The sequence below is a fragment of the Vigna unguiculata genome, chromosome 9 (genome assembly GCF_037176805.1).
Source record: "Vigna unguiculata cultivar grain cowpea cultivar isolate G323 ecotype 2 chromosome 9, ASM3717680v1, whole genome shotgun sequence".
Lineage (NCBI taxonomy): Eukaryota > Viridiplantae > Streptophyta > Magnoliopsida > Fabales > Fabaceae > Vigna > Vigna unguiculata.
The window spans coordinates 10,206,619-10,228,265 of record NC_140800.1 but is presented as its reverse complement, the minus strand read 5'-3'; the positions used below and the strand labels follow the sequence as shown (position 1 = coordinate 10,228,265).

General features: G+C 35.1%; 1 protein-coding gene across 1 annotated transcript; it reads right to left on the bottom strand.

The window, feature by feature from the left end:
• Window positions 1-1,130: 1,130 nt before the first annotated feature.
• On the bottom strand, window positions 1,131-21,261 carry LOC114163431 (transmembrane E3 ubiquitin-protein ligase FLY2-like). Its single transcript, XM_085666595.1, has 15 exons — window positions 21,250-21,261; window positions 20,744-20,816; window positions 14,920-15,047; window positions 14,190-14,305; window positions 13,314-13,374; window positions 12,455-12,521; window positions 12,264-12,341; window positions 9,711-9,868; window positions 9,511-9,575; window positions 4,467-4,553; window positions 3,126-3,295; window positions 2,269-2,597; window positions 1,927-2,043; window positions 1,679-1,840; window positions 1,131-1,313 (listed from the first exon to the last, which is right to left on the bottom strand). The coding sequence occupies exons 1-14, from the start codon at window positions 21,259-21,261 to the stop codon at window positions 1,739-1,741; spliced, it is 1,563 nt and encodes a 520-aa protein (XP_085522721.1). The 3' UTR covers window positions 1,131-1,313; window positions 1,679-1,738.
• Between the last annotated feature and the right edge of the window lie 386 nt (window positions 21,262-21,647).

Below are 21,647 nucleotides of genomic sequence, written 5' to 3'. Positions count from 1 at the left end.
ATGCTAGCTTCAAAGGAGACCAATCTTTTTTCTGGAACAACACTTTTCCTTCATCCTATTTTAGAAAATCGTGGTTCTCTCATGAAAAAACAGATTAACAGATTATTACATTCGATTAGATCCGATCTTAGTACCTACAAATTTTGTGATGTCACTACTTTAGCATGTTGTTTTGTTTTTGCAATAAAATTGACAGTTTCATGTATATTTTTTATTCTCAATGCATATGTTACAACATACTAGGAAAGTCACATGATCCTCTACGTATAGTAAATTTTCAGTGTCATTGTTGTTGGACATTCTCAAGTACTCAATTCCAAATACAACCATGTTTCTTCAATGTGCACCTAATCATCCACACGATCACTCGAACCATTCTACCTATTACATCATTTCCTACTTGAAAATACTTGTCATTAAAACAGTGTTCATCCATAATACATAAGAAATGAAAGCCGTAGTTCTATTCGTGACTCTGGCTTAATTGCATACACTTGGGGAAACACAGGTCCTTTTTATTTACAAGTGAGGCAAATCAGCAACAAAGAAATAACACAGGCAAAATTGTTTAATATCATTTAATCATTCTCGTCAACCATGTTCTATCAGTTTAAGGTTGCCCAGATAACCTTTTAGTCATTTGTCAAATATATTTTGGTAGCTTTGAACCATCATAAAGCATGATTAATCAATAAAAAAACATCATTATTAAAATATTGCATTAAAATTTCAAAAATTATCTAAACTTGTCAATACAACCTATCTAAACTTCTAATATTTCTTTTCTTACCTTCTGTTTCACTGCAACTATCATACTTTCTCCTTTTTTTTTCACAATCCTTCTGCCATAACCTCTTTTCCAGTTGTCATCTCACTTAGACCATAATTTTTTCACCACGGTTAGTTTATCACCATTTTGTGTTCAATTTTTGTGTTTATTGTTCTATCTTCGGTGGAAAAGAGGAATGACAAACTTCATTTGAACCTCTTAGTTAAATTTGGGTTAAATTGAAGATTTACCTATTTTCGTGCTATCATAGTTTTTATTTAAATGTACACAACCGTGCGTCGGAAAACAAACTTGTTGGAACTAACGGAGAATAAAGAGATTAACCAAAAGCACAGAATAGAAGTCAAAAGAACATCATATTGAATTTCTAATGTACAACGTTATTGATACATAAACATTGAAAGAAAGAAAAAAAAAAACTAAAATTATACCAATGATGCATGATACAATTGTGAGAAGTATCGTATTTCAGTCTTGTACTGAAGTAGCAATTTTACGTACGCAATAAGGATTCTATCCCAACCTGCGAAACAAAAGGAGAAAAGTTTGTCAAATGCAAACTTCAAAGTTAAGATGTAATCATGCTAGTGACTACCATTGGACTATAATAGGTAAGGCAACGAGTAGAAAACTAAGAAATAATAGCTAGTTTAAAAAAAATACTCGTTTTAACAAAAAGAATGAGAAAAAAGTTATTTTCATGCTTTGAAAAGGAAAATATAGTAATGTTCATTTCATTTCAAAATCATGTACAGGAGCCATATTCATAGCATATGGAATGAGGAGGAAACATCAAACAACAGAATTGCTAAGATGTACCATTTTCTTGCATCAGAATTATATAAGACAAAAGTAAATGTACATCTTGGATAGCACTAAGCATATTACCAAAATTATGCAGTTGGGTAGTGTGAGTTGATCCTATTGATATGAACAATGGAAACCTCTTCAGGCAGGTGGAAGAGGGCGACGGCATGTTGGGCACTCCATCTTTATATCCATCCATCTTTGCAAACAACCAGAGTGGAAGAAATGATCACAAGGTGTCACCTGTGGAAGAGTTAGTGCATTAGACTTGTGGTATGTTCAGATTGTAAAGATTGATTTCAATAGACAAAGGTAACACATTCACATGCCATGCAATCATTGGATCGTGGAGAAAGATCAATGGCTGTCATGCATATAACACAGTCAGTGGAGTGATTTGTATCTTGAGTAAACCTCCTATAGTAGCAGTATTTCTCAGGTAGAAACTGCAAATGACAAAGATAAAGTCAGATGCGAGCCAATATTATAGGACAAAATTATCAAAAATAGATAATAGAGCCACACGTATTTGAAGGATATCTAGCAAATCCTTCAAACAGTCAAAGGCACATCAGTTATAAGTAAATAAAATAACTTCAGTCAAGAAAAAGAGTTGGATGAAATCAAATGAGTAAAAGTGGATAAAGAGAATCGAGACAGATGGGTCCAACCTGACGAGGAATGAACCACATAGACCCAAAATAGTGCTGAAGCAAGAGAATTGCAGCTTGAAGTCCAACAAATATAGCCAAACAAACACACCAGCTATGATCTGGTTCTATACGCAAGAAGTTGTTAGGACAACCAAAAATATATAATGGGATTGCTAGCCGAGTAACAGTTATGCCTAATATGTAATGAGGATGCAATGGCTTGCGTGAGTCACGAACAACATTGGTGATTATCTGAGGTATCCAAAAGGAGTATACAAGAAGAAGAATAAGTCTCAAATGATTGAGGAATTCATACATGAGCAGTATGCCTCCCAGTAGGATCCCATCTGCCAAAGAAGTTAAACAGTTAGGCTAGAACTGAGTCTCACTTCTTCAAACAAGGAAATCCTTGCACCAGTTGAAGTAACTGGAAATATATTAAAGAAGTTATCCGTCATGCTTGAACAATAGAGTGGAATGAGACATTTTCGGATATGCATTCTAAGAATACATGACATGGGGACCCAAATGAAAATATAACCAATAAAGTACGAAAATCATAGATGACAAAAACAGCAACTTGAGATTAATAAGACAGAAAATATAAAATTGGAAGACTTGAGAGATCCCTCTTATGATCTTCGATTTATAATATGATTGAAAACTGATACAATGAGAAGATGAAAGATCAAAAGACTGACCTAGGAGCCTAGGTACAGAATTAAGTACAACTCATAGGTACAGTAGGTAGTAATTCCCAACACAGCATAACTTGCATTTACTTATCCTATGGAACAAATGACTCCAGGGCATATCATAGTGACTAGATAACGAAAACAGGTAGCCAAAGAAACTTAAATTAAATGTGTACATACAGAATCGGCTGTATAAAACTGATAGTTCACGCCTCATTGCCTCCCAACCTTCACCATTGCTCAAAGGCCTACTTGCCTTCCAGATGGCAAGGAGATATCTCATCTCAAATATTGAGAATACCACAAACTTGAAAAATGCAGCAGTTGCAAAAGCATTGAACAAGGATTCTGCATGGCAGGTAGGTAGTAAGTAACAACAATTATTCATAAGACAAGCTTAAATAAATAAAATAATCATCCACTCGTCACATCTATTATACCAACGATAATGATATACTACAACCAAATTGAACACAAATACAATTAAAATCTTCTCTTCTGGTTACATCAAGAGTCAACCTTCAAAAGCTATGATGTATTCCAAACTAACCAGAATCTTCAGGCACTACCATGAACCACAGATTTAAAAACTTTTATATAATTATGAGGTGCTCTGAGAATTAGATGTTGTAATTGAACTATATTTTACTGTTCGATTACAAGTCCATTTGGTTTGAAGGTCCAAGGAGGTAGTGCAAGCATAGACAGGTTTTGTGCATCCAATCACCATTAGGTTTATTCCCAAGCTTGATATGCATTTTTTGTGGGACTTGCACCAGTGTTTGAGTACGTAGTGAGTGGGGGATACTGACACCAATGTGGCAATGTGTATTCACACTGGCCATACAATGCAGTTCTATGGCAAACTCGCGGAAAACAAAATTAAGCACAGAGAAAAATATTTAATGACCTCTTCAAATTAAAAAGGATCCTTTGATATTTTATGAATCCCCATAATTGGTACTCAAAACTCTACAAGGATACTAGAGATTTTAAGATGACAGATAAAGAACTGTTTGTAGAGCAATCTAAATTGATTATATGAAAGTCCTTAGCACTTATTTGGAAAACTTACCAACACTACAAGAAAATGCTTCATTAGTAACCAATTTTAGTGACCAAAAATTATTAGTTAATATAATTACTAATTTAGATACAAGTTTACAAAGTAAAAAAAATCTTTGGTTACTAAAATAGTTATTATTATGAATAAAAAATTATAATTGGTCACTAAATTGGTTTTTAAAATTAGTTACCATAGTTTTGGCTACTAAAGAAAATTAGTCACTAAAAATTAGCTACCTAAGTTTTGGCTACCAAAATAACTTAGTTACTAAATTGCTCTTTAATTAATTAATGACAAATTTAGTGGCCAATTATAATATTTTATTTATATTAGTGACTATTTTAGTAACCAATAAATTTTAATTTTGTAAATTGGTATCTAAATTGGTCACTATAATAACTAACAATTTTTAGTCACTAAAATCGATTACTAATAAGACATTTTCTTGTAGTACAACTAGTATTCCAGCAGTCAAATGTATAAGGCAAAGATAAGCATCTACTATAGCTTGCTGACCAATCGTTAATATTTGTTGGTTGGTATTTTAAGGTTGTGAAGGGAATAGAGAAAATGTGTAGATAGTAGAGTGTGAAAGTTGTAGTTGGAAGAAGTATGTAGTTGTAGTAGTGAGAGTGGTGTGTTAGATGTGATCTTAGTTCTTGGCATTCATCAAATGATTGAGTACATGGGTATTTATAGACCTATAGAGTATTCTAGAAAGTGCTAGCCACAACTTGTGTGGAATTTTCTAGATTTTGCCTATGTAGAATGTTCTTGATATTTTTCTTCATATCTTAGGCTTTTCTACTTTGTTCTAGAACTTTCATTACATTTCAATACTTTTGTCTTATGATTTTCTAGATTCTTCTAGAATTTGCATTACACTTTAATACTCCTCCTTGACGCAAATTCGGTAACTCCAAGCATAGTGCGTAGTAGTTCAAATCTTGGTCTTGGTAAGGCCTTTGTGAAGATATCTGCAATTTGATCTTCTGTCGGGCAGTACTCAAGTCGTATCTTCATATTTGTTTCCGCTTCTCTGATGAAGTGGTATTTAATTGCTATATGTTTTGTTCTGCTGTGATGCACAGGATTCTTTGTCATTGCAATGGTTGATTTATTGTCACAATTAATTGTAGTAGGGCCACTTTGTTTTTCTCCCATATCTTTAAGTATTCTTCGAAGCCATATAGCCTGACTTGTTGCTTCAGCGGCTGCCACATATTCTGCTTCAGCGGTTGATTGTGCAACTGTGGCTTGCTTCTTTGACGCCCAAGAGAATATCCCCGATCCAAGTGAGAAAGCATAGCCTGAGGTGCTTTTCATGTCGTCCACTGACCCTGCCCAATCACTATCAGTATAACCAAGCAATGTTGGATTGCCTGTGGATTTGTACCATATACCATACTCTTTGGTTCCTTGTAGATATCTTAAAATTCTTTTGCCTACGCCAAGATGTATTTGGCTTGGGTTTTGCATGAATCTTGATAAGAGACTTGTAGCAAACATGATATCTGGTCGTGTAGCCATCAGATAAAGTAGACTTCCGACTAGACTCCTGTATCGAGATGCATCAGCTTCTGGTGCGCCATCCACCTTTTGTAGTTTCTCATTCGTCACTAGTGGTGTGCTTACAGGTTTGCACCCGTACATCTTAAATTTCTTTAGCAAATCTTCTGTATATTTCTTTTGTGAGATGAATATTCCATCATCTCTTTGACTTACCTCTATGCCGAGGAAATAACTCATCAAGCCAAGATCAGTCATCTCAAAGGTCTTCATCATATCTTCTTTAAACTCCATCAACATCTTTGTGTTGGTTCCAGTATAAATAAGATCATCTACATATAGAGAGAGTAAAAGAGTATGCTGACCTTGTGTCTTGATGTAAAGTGTAGGCTCACTCTTGCTCCTCCTGAATCCTTGATTAGTGAAATATTGATCGATTCTGCTGTACCATGCACGAGGAGCTTGTTTCAGGCCATATAAAGCTTTCTTCAATCTCAACACTTTGCCTTCTTGGCCTTTAACCACAAATCCTGGTGGTTGCTCTATATAGATCTCTTCTTCAAGAACACCATTGAGGAATGCAGACTTGACGTCTAATTGGTAGATGCTCCATCCTTTTTGTGCTGCAAGGGCTATTAGAGTTCTTATTGTGTCTAGTCGAGCAACTGGAGCAAATGTCTCATTGTAGTCTACTCCAGGTTGTTGTGAATAACCCTTAGCTACCAACCTTGCCTTGTGTTTGTGTATGGTACCATCAGGGTTTAACTTTGTCTTGAAGACCCACTTAACTCCGATGATATCTTTATCTTTTGGACAATCTGCTAGCTCCCAAGTGTTGTTTTTCTCTATTGTCTTTATCTCTTCTTTCATTGCCTTGACCCATTCTTCTTGTTTTGCGGCCTCTTCAAAGGTTCCAGGCTCTAGTATAGCCAAGTTGCAAGATTCATAGATGTCTGTTAGAGATCTGATTCGTCTCGGAGTGGATTCAGGCGATGATTCTTCTTGATCTTGAATTGATGTTGGAGTTGCAGGAGATTCTGGAGTTATAATGGTATCTTGATCATTATCTTCTTGGCTTGTACTTGGTTGATTGTTGGGCATGTATATTGTCTTCCTTTCAATTTGTTCCTCTTCCCAGTTCCAAGTAGCGCTTTCATCTACTTCAATGTCTCTACTGATAGTTAGCTTCTTTGTTTGAAGATTATAGACTCTATAGCCTTTGGATTGTGTACTATATCCCAAGAAGATGCCTCGTACGGTCTTGTCTTCTAGTTTGTGTCTCTTTTGGTCTGGAACATGAATATAGCAAACAGATCCAAATACTCTTAGATGTTTAGCTGATGGTTTCTTACCGCTCCAGGCTTCGATTGGAGTTTTGTCTTGGACTGCTTTAGTAGGACATCTATTGAGTAGGTAGACAGCAGTGTAGACTGCTTCTGCCCAAAATGTATTTGGTAGTCCTTTCTCCTTCAGCATTGATCTCGCCATCTCCATGACTGTGCGATTCTTTCTCTCCGAAACACCATTTTGTTGTGGGGTATATGCGACTGTAAGTTGTCGTTCTATGCCTTCATCTTCACAGAATTTGTCAAACTCACGAGATGTGTACTCCTTTCCACGATCACTTCTAAGTACTTTTATCTGTTTTCCACTTTGTTTCTCGACAAGAGCCTTAAATTTCTTGAATATTCCAAAGACTTCTGACTTTGCCTTTAAGAAATAGACCCATGTCATTCTAGAAAAGTCATCAATGAAGAGGATGAAGTACCTGTTGTTGTGATGTGAAGGCGTCCTCATTGGTCCACAAACATCGGTGTGGATTAATTCTAGTAAGTCTTTTGCTCTCCATGCTTTGTCTGTTGAGAATGGCAATCGGTGTTGCTTGCCGAGAAGACATCCTTCGCATGATTCATTGTTCTCCTTCAAGTAAGGAAGATCCCTCATCATGTTTTTCTGATATAGAAGCTTTAAGGCATGTGTGTTGAAGTGGCCAAATCTTCTATGCCAAAGCCATGAGTCATCAACTTCCGCCTTCATGGCAATATTAGTTCCAGGTTTGAAGCTTATGGGAAAGCTTCTATTTCTCTTCTCCATTTTTACTTCACCAATTTCTAACCTTCTATTGTCATAAATTTTGCATGTATCTTTCTCAAAGTGAAGAGAATACCCATTCTCCATCATTTGGCCAATACTTAAAAGATTTTCTTTAAGATTGGGAACTAGTAAAACATCCTTGATGAATTTCGTACCTTTCTTTGTCTCCACCATGACAGTTCCTTTGCCTTGAGACTCCACTGTGGCGCCATTTCCAAGTCGAACTTTGACATTGATAGATTTATCAATGTCTTTGAAGATGCTTTGATCTTTGGCCATGTGATTGCTGCATCCACTGTCCAAGTACCAGTTTCCTTCTCCACTATGAGATTCTTGATTAGCATAGAATAAACGTTGCTCCTGATTATGTTCTTCAGCAAAGTTTGCTTGATGCTTATTTTTATTACTACAATACTTCTCCACGTGACCAGGCTTCTTGCAATAATGACATATTGGCTTCCCACGATGCCAACAGTCTTTTTCTGCATGACTTGACTTATTGCAAATGCCACACGGAGGATATTTATCTTTCTTGCTTCCAGAGAAATTTCTAGAATCTTTGCTTCTAGAATATTCTTCAATATTTTTCTTTTCTTCTTCTTCTCTCCTTTTGGGTTGTAATTTGAGCTTTGATTGGAAGGCATTTTCGACTGAATTTGTATCAGCACGATTATTTAATCTTGCTTCGTGCGCTCCAAGGAGACCAACTAATTTACTTATCGATAGAGAAGATGGATCCGAGGAAGTTTCTATGGAAGCTACTATGGAATCATATTTCTCTGTGAGAGTGATAAGAATTTTTTCTACCACTCTTTTTTCCTTAATTTCTTTTCCATATAACTTCATTTTATTCACTATTTCTTTTATTCTTCCATAGTATTCTTCAATGGTCTCAGATTCCTTCATTTTGATGGTCTCAAATTCTCTTCTTAGATAGTGTAGTTTAACGGAGCGTACCTGTTCATTGCCTTCAAATTCTTCTTCCAGAATATCCCATGCCCTTTTTGCAGTTTCGGCATCCATGATCCTCCTGGCGATAGTTTCTCCCACAGCTTGTTGAAGAACAAACAATGCTTGGGCATCCTTTTGTTCAGAATCTTCTAGCTTTTTTCGTTCCTCCTCAGATAGAGTCTCAATATTATCTGGTTTTGTATAACCAGATTGAACAATATCCCACAATTTTTGTGAGATAAAATATGTCTTTAGTTTGAGTTTCCAGAGGTCAAAATTTTCACCGGTAAAAACTGGTAGGGGGACTGAAGAAAAGTGAACAATGTTAGAAGCCATAGGTTAAGAGAAAAAAAACTCTCTTATTTTGGAAGTATAGAAGGAAGGTTTTGAAAGTAATAGAGTAATTTTTCTACGCCCAATAAATGATCGAACGTAGCTCTGGTACCACTGTTGGTTGGTATTTTAAGGTTGTGAAGGGAATAGAGAAAATGTGTAGATAGTAGAGTGTGAAAGTTGTAGTTGGAAGAAGTATGTAGTTGTAGTAGTGAGAGTGGTGTGTTAGATGTGATCTTAGTTCTTGGCATTCATCAAATGATTGAGTACATGGGTATTTATAGACCTATAGAGTATTCTAGAAAGTGCTAGCCACAACTTGTGTGGAATGTTCTAGATTTTGCCTATGTAGAATGTTCTTGATATTTTTCTTCATATCTTAGGCTTTTCTACTTTGTTCTAGAACTTTCATTACATTTCAACACTTTTGTCTTATGATTTTCTAGATTCTTCTAGAATTTGCATTACACTTTAATAATATTGAAACCTTAGCAGCCCCCCTGCAAGGGTATACATGAATCATATTCGTTGTAATTTATAATGAAACCCTGTCCAGTAGAATCTTCACTAAATCTATAACACGAAGTTTCAAATAAAATTTTGAAGCAATTTCTTACCGATTGGGTGTTGCTATGCTCCATTTGCCGAATTAAAAGAAGAACTTGCAAAAATGAGATCTTGTACAAGTACATTAAGGAAATAACACAGCAATGCAAAATAAAAGAGTTTAGAGATGAAAAAAAATGAAAATATACAATAACAGACAATAACAAAGTGGTAAAGTAGAAAGGAAGTTGACGACTGAAGGATACAAAAGTAACCATTAAGGTATAGTTCACTGCTTTATTATAGTAGACTTCAATGTTGATAGAAGTTGCATTTAACTGTAAAGGCGAGAAGCAGTCCCCATCATCGTCCACAGACGGACTCTCCATTAACCCTACTAGCTGAAAAGAATCACGCTCCCCTTCTATAATAAAGCATAAAACACCTTGGTAAATCATATGATAAAAAACAATATTTTCAACCGTAGTAAAATTGCACTCAATGAACTTTGAAAAAAGCGAGCCATAATTCATCTTAATATTCTTCTGCATTCATAATCAATATTCGGTAATAATCAGCAATTGTGATATTATTAAATTAAATGTGCTCAGAAGTTTCCCATCGACATTACACCATGGTTACTCAAGCCAATGTTTTAAATCCCGGATAGTGGTGCATAGCAGACTGTTCCAAAATGCTATAACGGGATAACACAGCAGGATAACCGTTATTTTTAATTTATTCTATAGTATACACACTGCTTATTAATAACAAATAACAGTCAAAAGTCATAGGTGTCAAAAACAAAACATACAAGCAAAAACCAACAAAAGTCAAAGACCAGTGTCCTAGATTGTTACATCTGCAGATTTCAATTTTAGAAATTAAAATCCCAAAAAGTAGCTGTCCAGAAAAGTCATAATGTCTCTGTTCTAAGGAATTTTGTGTAATCAAAACATAGCATCACTGTAGTGCCTGCTATAGCTGCTATTCAACATGCAATTCGATCTGGTACAACCACTACACAAAATTGTTCCACTACAGCAGCCTCTTTAGCGGGCAGGAGCCATTCTACATAGCTACACCGCAGTAGCAGCTATATAGCATACTTTTTAAAACCCTGATCAAGTTTCAAACTTTTATCTGAATATGTCATTTTATTAGAAACAAGAGAGAGAATACGACGAGAGAGAATAGCCCATCTGTCAACACAAGATAATAAAGAACTAAAGGAAGCCCACAGTCAGAAGAGACCTTCAATGTTTGTGCATATCTGACTGAAAAGAATCCTTTACAAAATGGGAAGAACATCAAAAGGTAGGCTAAAGTCAACCTTGTCATGCAGCCAGTTTAAAGATATGTGTGTATCCTAAAAGTTCCCACAATTTGTGACAACTAGATTCACCCATGAAATGGAAATAATAGTAATGCTTCATTTGATCTTTTTAAGACCTTTTCTTTTCCTTGATTTCGTTTATTCTTATCACCTATATCTTCCAAAACATTGTATTACATTAAATCCTACAAAATTAATCCCCGCACAAATTAAAACCATAAAGCTTCTCACGCAAGGTTCAAATGGTAATGTGAGAACCAGTGAAAAAAAGATTCTGTATATGTATGCTAAATAATAGAGAACCCTAGAGCAGTGACACAAAGACAGAGTAAAATTGAAATTAAAAAATAAAACTGGAAAATTCGAGTGATATATAGCACTGTATATCAGCATCTTGAACCAATTTTGTATCTGTATTTTTATTTTAAATTTGAAATTCAAATAAATATTGTAGGAGATTAGGGTAGTTAAGATCAAAATTAGATTATCCTAAACTACTTTATCAATATCATTAGTGTTTGTGCATCCAAAGTAGAATCAGAATCACTTTTGAAAGAAGTTTTAGAATGATTTTGAAGGATTGGTTCAAGAAGTTCAACAAGAGGAAAATAATACTGTAGACAGCGATCCAAATGAGTATGTTGGTAGTTAGGTGAGGGGATTTATAGAAACTCATGATAATTTTGGTTTTGGAGATGTAAATGAAGAAGGAGAGAGCATAGTCTATTCTTCATGTTGCAATGTCATTCGATTTCAAGATTATGTACACTTGTTTTAGAAAGTACGAGGAACTTGTACCAACTTAGAAGTGTGGAATCTCAAGGTTACAAAAGGATTTCCTTTTGGTAAGGACCTTTGGTGATAGAGCTCGCAAGAATTGAAAGGTGGTCCAAGGAAATCTTACAACAAAATAGAGTCTTCATCATTGATATTTGTTTTAAAATCCATGAATAGAAAACCCAATAAGTTTCAAATAAAAGAATCATGTGGTGGCAAGGTGATAAACTTGTGACTTTTGAAGTAATTATTGGAAGGAAGGAGGTAATTAAGAATCACAAGGTCGTGCTTAACCTCACTGGAAATGAGACGTCTAAGAAAGTTAAGAAGGTTGATAATGAACCTTAATCTGTGGTTGAGTGAAAATGTTCAAGAAAAGGCAAGAAACAAAACAGGTTGTTTTTTAAGACCTTACACAGGGAAATAACACTGAAAATTGGAAGATTAGAAATATATAGGTTAACTAATCATTCAAAACTAGTTGGCAAAAGAAAAGCTAATTTGCTGTCTTAAAACTAATTACAGAAAACAATTCTTAATAAACCTGTACAAAAACGGAATAAGGAAAGAAATATCTAATGTTAAAACATCAAATCTTAGTGAATTTTGGGGGAAAGGCAGATAAAATATAACCTTTAACGTATCTATTGAAAAAGCAAAACAAAAAGGAACAACGAATATTCATCCGCTGAAAGAACTCAAGTACCATGCTTTGACAATGACAGGCGTGAAACCTGTGCAGCTATTTCTACATTGCAATGTTTCTCCATTCCGTGCAATGGAGCTGCAATAAGGGTAAAACATAAGCATAGAAAGTTAGAGGTACTATGAAAAAAACCATCAAGGTTGGTGGGAGGGGGATCTCTTCAAAGTATACAGGTGAAGTAGATAAATTACAGTGCTTTCTTCTCCACATCTTTTGTCGCGAAGATTCTTGGAATACTTGAGATGAGAAAACTCCAAGCTGTATTCAGAAAGCCATGTATAGCAATTAAGTAGTCATAAAGCTCATTATACTCCCAAAAGTAACAAAGATGATCATTTCTACATGACAATCATAGATGCCAGCACTTAACTCCTCAAATGGTGTTAGGAATCCTGATGATATTATCTTATCTTAGAGAGAAACAAAGAGATGTAGTACAGAAATATTATCCTCTTTATTACTAAAGTATGGTATACAAATGAGTCCTCATTTCTCAAAAGGAACAAACCCTGTTACAAAGGGTTTATTTATACCTTCTCTCCTAACTGTCTTAACAGAAATAACAGACACAATAATATCTGTTCGAACCCCTATCATATATTACTGAACTTTCTTTCTCCTTTTATATACTACCAGAGCTTTTGGGTCAGGTCATGGCTGACCCTCATCCTCTTTTCGGTTATGTAACTTATGCTGACATCCCAGTCTTACTCAACATGATTTTGAGATATATCAAGGGATTATAACATTGAGAAATTTTTATATACACAGTTTTAACATTTAAAACTACAAGAATGCAGTTATTGTTTATTCCTTGTAGTTTTTGTCCACCCCAGCATATAGACATGACTTAGGATTGTAATTCTAATACACATAAAAAATTCCTTTCTTTATAACAGATGAACTTGTGATGTCAAATAAAATCAAACCCATGAAAAGGCCAAGACAAATTTGGATCATACCATCCTTAAATTTCAGGAGTCTATTAAATGTCAACTATACAGAATAATAAACATTTTCAAGTGAAAAAAAAAAAAAAAGACCCGGTACCAGATGATATGGATTTGATAAAATATAGTCTCCCTCCGGATTTAGTCCCCCATCTTTACCACTACAATAAGAAAATAACAAAGAAACTATTCAGCACATTTAAATATTATAGGCTTAGCACCACTATTTGAATTGTAAATTAATTTTGATTAACAAATAAAATACAACTCAACAAATAACACCCTTTAAAAACCTGATTCATGATTAAAGGCTAAACTAGGAAGAAAATAAGTTTTGAAAATTTTAAAAATCATGATAGCTGAGCCAACTTCTCTTCAAATTAACTGGGTATGCAGACAAAAGTAATGCAAGGTCAAAAAATGAGGTTAAATCAAAAACTATTCCATAATCTCCAACATTAGAAAACAAAATGTGTTATATTTTAAGTTCAGGGTGCTGATAGCTTCTACAAGTCAAAATGGATTTCACAGATTGCATGGAATTGAATTCAAAACTGCCTATAGATAGCTTTGAAATATGAGGCATGTGTCCCAAGTAATACTAATGAAGTACTAAAGCACTAAACAAAAGATGAGTTTTTCTTGATTAATCTATTGTTTCACTATCAGTTCATCACAATCAGTTTTATGCTAAACTGATGTTCTGAAGTTCCAGTGTTTACTGAGTTTTTGACGCAGAATTAGCAACTTTTTACTTAATTACCCATTTTTTCACTATTAAATACCAATTCCCGCTAGCAAATAAACATTACTGTTTTAGCAAGAAAGGAAGGTATAATTTATCAAATAGAAACTTGCAAAATATTATGAATAAATAAATTTAGCCCAGGAAAAAAAAAAGGATCGTAATGCCGTAGATATCTAAACGCAATAAGGTAGCATTATAAATTGAGCTCCGCAACATATTGATATTCACCTGTTGGCTACCATTCGAAGCTGCCTATAAGGCCATATATATACACCTTCTACTCTGATTTGAGCACCACCAACATTGTATTCATTGTCAAATACATCATGGAATATGACTACCCCCTGATAAATAGCATAAAAATAGAAATGATCAGCGAGAATTTCACATGGTTTTAGTACAATACGTAACACTAAATTGCAAATTTTCTTTAGCTAAATTGGGATGGAGTAATGTAACTATCAAGGAAAAACAGAATGAAAAGAGAGTTTTTGATTAATTCTTTAGCATATCAAGAGCACAGAACTTCAAGGAATCTTTGACTCTCTTGATATTTTAGATAATTATTCACAGTATTAACGTAAGTGAATACAATTTAAACACTTGAGGTAAAGAACCTAGAAGCTTCTTCATTAGAAGTTGGTGTTATTTTAAATATACAACAGAACAATCGTGACACTGTATCACATGTGAAGCTGACTTCATTCTGATTCTATTTATTGTAAATAGGGGATTATTAGGATATAATTATCCTAGTATCTCTATAGTAATCAGGAAAAAATATCCTTAGAATCTTCATATTCATTCTGTCGGATTTTATTTCTTTTTTTAAGAGAATGTGATTGCTACAAATAGAAGAGTTGGGAATGTAATTAGAATGATAGTTATTAATAATTAATAATATATTTCTTTATTCCCTCTCATTATTCAAGTCTATCCATATAATTCAACAACTCACCTGCACATAATGTACACCAGTTATCTTTGTTGGCACACTAACTAATTCAATTACAGAATTTCCATTTATTTTTCTGATGTCTGGAAATCTAGTAGAACCATTTGTAGTATCTAAAAACTTCCAAGTCCCTGCATTGAAAGATGATAACATAGACATATCATCACACTGTAACAATACCAGCTTGTAAATTCATTTCAAAACAAATTAGTGAACAATGTTTATTATAAATATGAATTTTAACAAATTAAATAAAAAGTCCTTTTAAAACATTATTAGTCAAAATGTCATAGGTTTAGTTGGTCCATGGGAGCAAAGTTTCTAATTTTATACACAGATGATCTTAGACATTATATTCCGTCCAGTGGTAGTCATAGGATTCAATAGCAAGATATGAGACTTCAGTCCCTTATTGAAAGTATGAGATTCTAGTGTGGGGTTTATAAGCCTTGGGCTCTCCAACTAAAATGGCTAGTCTTTTGTGGTTTGGTTCTCCCAAGATTCCTATCACAACAATATTGTTCCTCAATAAAGACAAAGTGATCCACAAAAATCGTAAAACTTGAAGTGATTAAAAAATTCAAGTAGGGATAGAAAAAATTATTTTCCAATCATGTATCCTCCAAATAGACACTCACCTGCAAAAGCTAGCTAATGAGTGGAGGATTCTCTAAACCTTTTTAAGCTCTACTTTGGCTATATGTACAGTTGATATGGGATCTCAACACACATAGGATTGAACACCTAGAGCATGTAAGGGAGGTTATAGAACCAGTCTTTCTTATGCTTAAATATGATTATAGTCCAAATAATATACCCATTTTATGCTTTTCACCCGTATAATTTATTTCTTGTTGTTCTGGTCCGTTTATAATTTTGTTTTATGGTTTCATTCCTCTAACTGCTGAAAGATGACATGTCTATTGGAGAATGTTGAGAATAAAGAAGATAGGGATTGAGATTAATCTCCCTTGTGTATAAACCACACATAGGGTAATCTATTTATAATAGAGAGAGGTACAAGTAAAAAGAGTAACTGAAAATAAAAAGATTAAATAGAAGATATTGTTTGATATTGTGGTTATCAATATCTAACAATATCTTAATAATATCAAACTATATCTAACACTCCCCCTCAAGCTGGAGCATACAAATCGTATGTGCCAAGCTTGTTACAAATATAATCAATTCTAGGCCCCCGTAAAGACTTCGTAAAAATATCTGCTAACTGATCACTTGAGTTAACAAACTCAGTCTTGATGTCTCCAGACATAACCTTTTCCTGAACGAAATGACAATCAATCTCAATGTGTTTAGTCCTCTCATGAAAGACAGGATTAGAGCTAATATGAAGGGCAGCCTGATTGTCACACACAAGTGTCATTTGAGTAATATCTCCAAATTGTAACTCTTCAAGCAATTGCTTGAGCCAAACAAGTTCACAGGCAGCTGAGGCCATAGCTCTATATTCTGCTTCTGCACTAGATCTTGCTACAACACTTTGTTTCTTACTTTTCCACGAGATCAAGTTACCACCAATGGAGACACAATACCCAGATGTAGATCTTCTATCAGAAGGAGATCCTGCCCAATCAGCATCTAAATAGCAAACAACTCTTGTATGGTTATTAGAACCATATAACAATCCTTTTCCATGAGATTTTTTAATATACTTCAAGATGCGAATGACTGCATTCCAATGATCTTCACATGGAGAATTAAGAAATTGGCTTACCACACTGACTGCAAAAGAAATGTCAGGACGAGTAACGGTAAGATAATTCAATTTCCCAACCAATCATCTATACTGCTCAGGATCAGATATAGGCTCCCTCTGATTTGGTAGAAGTTTAGTATTGGGATCCATGGGTGTATCAACAGACTTTGAAATCATCAACCCAGTTTCCTCCAGAATATCCATGGCATACTTTCTTTGAGATATAACAATACCATCATTGGACTGTGCCACCTCAATACCCAAGAAATATCTGAGTTTGCCAAGATCTTTGGTCTGAAAATGGTGACAGATATGTTGTTTCAACTAAGAGATGTCATGGTTGTTACTCCCTGTAAGAACGATGTCATCAACATATACTATCAAGTAAACACATCCAGCACTCGAGTGTTGATAAAAAACATAATGATTTGTTTCACACCGAGTCATACCAAATTGTTGAACAACATTGCTAAACTTTCCAAACCAGGCCCTAGGAGATTGTTTTAGGCCATATAGTGATTTGCAAAGACGACATACCATCCCAGAAGACTCCCCTTGAGCAACAAACCCAGGAGGTTGCTCCATATAGATTTCCTCTTGCAAATCACCATTGAGGAAAGCATTTTTAACATCCAATTGATAAAGAGGCCATTGTTGAAGAGCAGCCATGGCAATAAATAAATGAACAGAAGCCATCTTTGCCACGGGGGAAAAAGTATCTCCATAATCCAACCCAAAAATTTGAGTATAACCTTTGGCTACAAGACGAGCTTTGAGGCGATCAATAGTACCATCAGGTCCAACTTTGATAGCAAACACCCACCTGCAACCAACAACAGATTTCCCAGACGGCAACGGGACCAGTTCCCAAGTTCCACTATTATGAAGAGCACTTAATTCATTTGTCATGGCCTGACACCAACCAGGATGGGCTAAAGCGTCACGGACAGTTTTCGGAATGGTCACAGAAGAAAGAGAGGAAAGACATGTATAAAAAGGTAATGACAAGCGATGATAACTCAAAGCAATATAATGGGGAGAGGGATTACGGGTAGAACGCATACCTTTTCGGAGGACAATGGGAAGGTCAGACTCAGGTGTCAGAGCCGGAGGAGACAGAGTAGTTGGCAATGGAGTGGAGTCACATGGTGGTGGTTGTGATCGATTACGGCGACTATAAACCTGAAGAGGTGGTGGAGGAGCAAGTGACTGTGGAGCAGGTGACTGTGGAGCAGGAACCGAGGGTGAAGAAGACACAGTAAGAGGGTCACAAACAATAGGAACATTAAAGGTATTAGAAGAGTTGTCAGGATTGGATGGAGTCAGAGGTGAAGATTGACTCTTAAAATAAAGGGAGAACTCATTAAAGGTGACATCTGCAGACACAAAATAACGGTTAAGAAAAGGAGAAAAACATTTGTATCCTCTTTGTGATCTTGTAAACCCTAAGAAAACACACTTATGTGATCTAGGAGAAAGCTTGTTAAGACCAGGACTAAAATTATGAACAAAACATGTAGACCCGAAAACTCTTAAAGGTAAGGGATGAAGAGGTTCATGAGGGAATAAAATGGAGTGAGGTATGTTATTCTTTAAAACCGAAGAAGGCATACGATTAATGAGATAACAGGCAGTAAGAATGGCATCACCCCAGAAATGTTCAGGAACCTCGCCATGAATTAAAAGAGTGCGAGTGGTTTCCATAAGATGTCTATTTTTACGTTCAGCTACACCATTTTGTTGAGGGGTATAAGCACAAGAAGTTTGATGCAGAATGCCAATGAGAAGCCATAAATTATTTGAAAGAATGAGAAAGATATTCACGGCCATTATCACTATGCAAAACTCTAATAGAAACACCGAACTGAGTTTTAATTTCATTAAAAAAAGATTGAAAGATATGAAATAATTCCGAACGATGTTTCATTAGAAATAACCAAGTGCATATGGAGTAATCATCAATGAAAGTAACAAAGTATTGAAAACCTAAAGTAGACTTAACGCGACTAGGACCCCAAATGTCAGAGTGAATCAAGGCAAAAGGGGACGAAGCATCACGTGTAACACTACGAGGAAAAGAAGTACGAGTATGCTTGCCTAATTGACACGACTCACAATCCAAACGAGACAACTTGGACAAGGCAGGGACAAGCTGTTGTAACTTGGCAAGGCTTGAATGACCAAACTGAGCATGAATAAGAGAGGGAGACTCCATAATTGCACCAATGTGTGTAGAGGGACGAATATGATAAAGACCATGAGACTCATATCCTGTGCCAATCACCTGTTTCGAACTCTGATCCTGTAAACAGACAGAATTGTTGGTAAAAGAAACAACACAATCAAGAGAACGAGTTAGGCGACTGATGGACAACAGGTTAAAAGGAGACCCAGGGACATAAAGAACATTATCAATGGTTAAAGAAGGAAAAAGTTTAATAGTGCCAACACCATGAGATGAGACTCTAGAACCATCAGCCAGTGTAACAGAAGGTAAAAGATTAGTAAAGGATAAAGAAGAGAACAAAGATTTGTTACCAGTAATATGATCAATGGCTCCTGAATCAAAAACCCAAGGACCAGGAGAAGAAGATTGAGTCAGACCAACAAAATATGTACCTGTGTGAGCAACAGATGCAGTGGAACTAGAAAACTGTTGATCCTTATACCATTTGAGAAATTTGTTGTACATAACAAGTATATCAGATGAAACAGAAGAGATTTCAGAACTGAAAGAGGAACTGGAAGACACGCGGCTTCGAATGGCGCGTGAGGGATGATCAAAATTGTATGGTCGCCGGTCGGAACTAACACTCCGGCGACGACAACGGTGGTGGCGACTTCGGCAGTGGCTCTAGCGGCAGCTCCGGCGACAGCTCCAGCGACTACTCTGGCGGCGGCGCCGGCAGTGGCGCCGGCGGCGGTGGCGGTAGAGGCGGAGGCAGCGATAGCGGAAAAAAAAAAGAACCTTAAGCTCTAGATACCATGTTGAGAATAAAGAAGATAGGGATTGAGATTAATCTCCCTTGTGTATAAACCACACATAGGGTAATCTATTTATAATAGAGAGAGGTACAAATAAAAAGAGTAACTGAAAATAAAAAGATTAAATAGAAGATATTGTTTGATATTGTGGTTATCAATATCTAACAATATCCTAATAATATCAAACTATATCTAACAGAGAACAAGGAGGATGTTTCTTAAATAATAATGATTATAATGAATATCTTCTAGGGTTAAATATGTTTTTGGTCCCTCAAGTTTGAGTGAAATTTGGGTTTAGTCCCTCATCAAAACTTTTGACCAATTTAGTCATTCATCTTCCAAAATGCGTGAATTTAGTCCTTTTAACCAAATTTTGTTAAGTTTATCTGACATTTCAAGCGCATTTCATGATAGTATTTAAATTATTTATACTGTTTGACACATTTTTGCTTCAATGTTAACTTAAATACTATCATGAAATGCGCTTGAAACGTCAGATAAACTTAACAAAATTTGGTTAAAAGGACTAAATTCATGCATTTTGAAAGATGGAGGACTAAATTGGTCAAAAGTTTTGATGAGGGACTAATTCCAAATTTCGCTGAAACTTGAGGGACCAAAAACATATTTAACCCTATCTTCTAATATGAGAGGAACTGATATCAGAAGTTTTAGATTTTAGAAATACAAAATCAAATTTTGTATGGACCAAAACCATGGGAAAAGATAATTAAAATGACAAAACAGATATATTATAGGGACTAGAAACATATTGAAGTTTTTTTTATATATATTGCACGCGAAAACCATGGGGTTAGTAGATTTCTGGATAGTTAAGGGTAGCTCAATATCATATCTTTAATAGGTTTTGATACCGTCTTGAATTTGAACTAACATAACTCAACCCCAAAGCTAGCTTGAGACACGAGTCTAGACCAAGCATTTATAAATTCTACTCTGGTCATATCTAATAAAGTCAATGTGGGATCTCAAATAGTAGAAACTCAACAGTCAAAAACACAATTATGCAACTAATTACATCAAACATGTGTATAATAAACCAAAACTATACCCCACTGTGGTCAATCTAAACATACATTTGTGTAAGTAAAGAATACCAACCTCTGTAAGTTCCAGTTATGTTCCATTGTGAGAATGGACCTAAGTCACTTTCGTCTTTTCTTGTAAAAACCCACTGAAAGAAGCAACGTCAATACAAGTAAACGAATGTATTTAACACAAGCGTTAAAATATCAATTTATCACTAAAAAGAATGTTTAGTTTTTAATGAGAAACCACGTTGGTTTGTGGACCTGTGGTAAAATGATAGTCCTAGGAGAAATGTTAAGGGGCTTGCAACAACACGCCACAACTAAAATAAATGGCTCATTACAACAAACTACTGTAAAAAAGATCCAATTTGTTTCTCATTTGATGAATCAACATGTTTCATTTATTTCTAAATACAAGTTCAGAAAATGTATACAAAGAATTGAACCGCATCAAGGCATTTACACAATTCTAGACTAGACCATATAGTAAACATAAATCAAGTACCCAAAAGATTTTTTATTGGTTCACCCGAACTCACAAAAAACATTCTCACAGATAGTACATTTTAAGCTCACTTGGGAAAACATCAGTGTAAAGAATTTACAAGCACAAATAACACAATGAATACATTAGTAAATTACTTAAACTTATTGTATGGATCTCATAATTTATTTCAATTTCACTTATTCATATATACTAAATTATTTCTTCATTGCATGCACGAGATATTGAAAGTGGTGTGCCATCTCCGCATGAAATACTAGGATCAAGTGGTGGAAGCAAAACACCTTAGACTTAGGACTTTTAATGTCTTTTTTTCTTAGATGCTTGAATATTTTGGTACTCTTAATGTTGTCTTTTTTTTTCAAATGCTTGAATTGGTACTTTGGTGTAGTTATGTTATATTGACAACGAATCAATTTAGTTTATCAATTTCTATTTGATAGTGCTATAATTTTATTGAATTATGAAA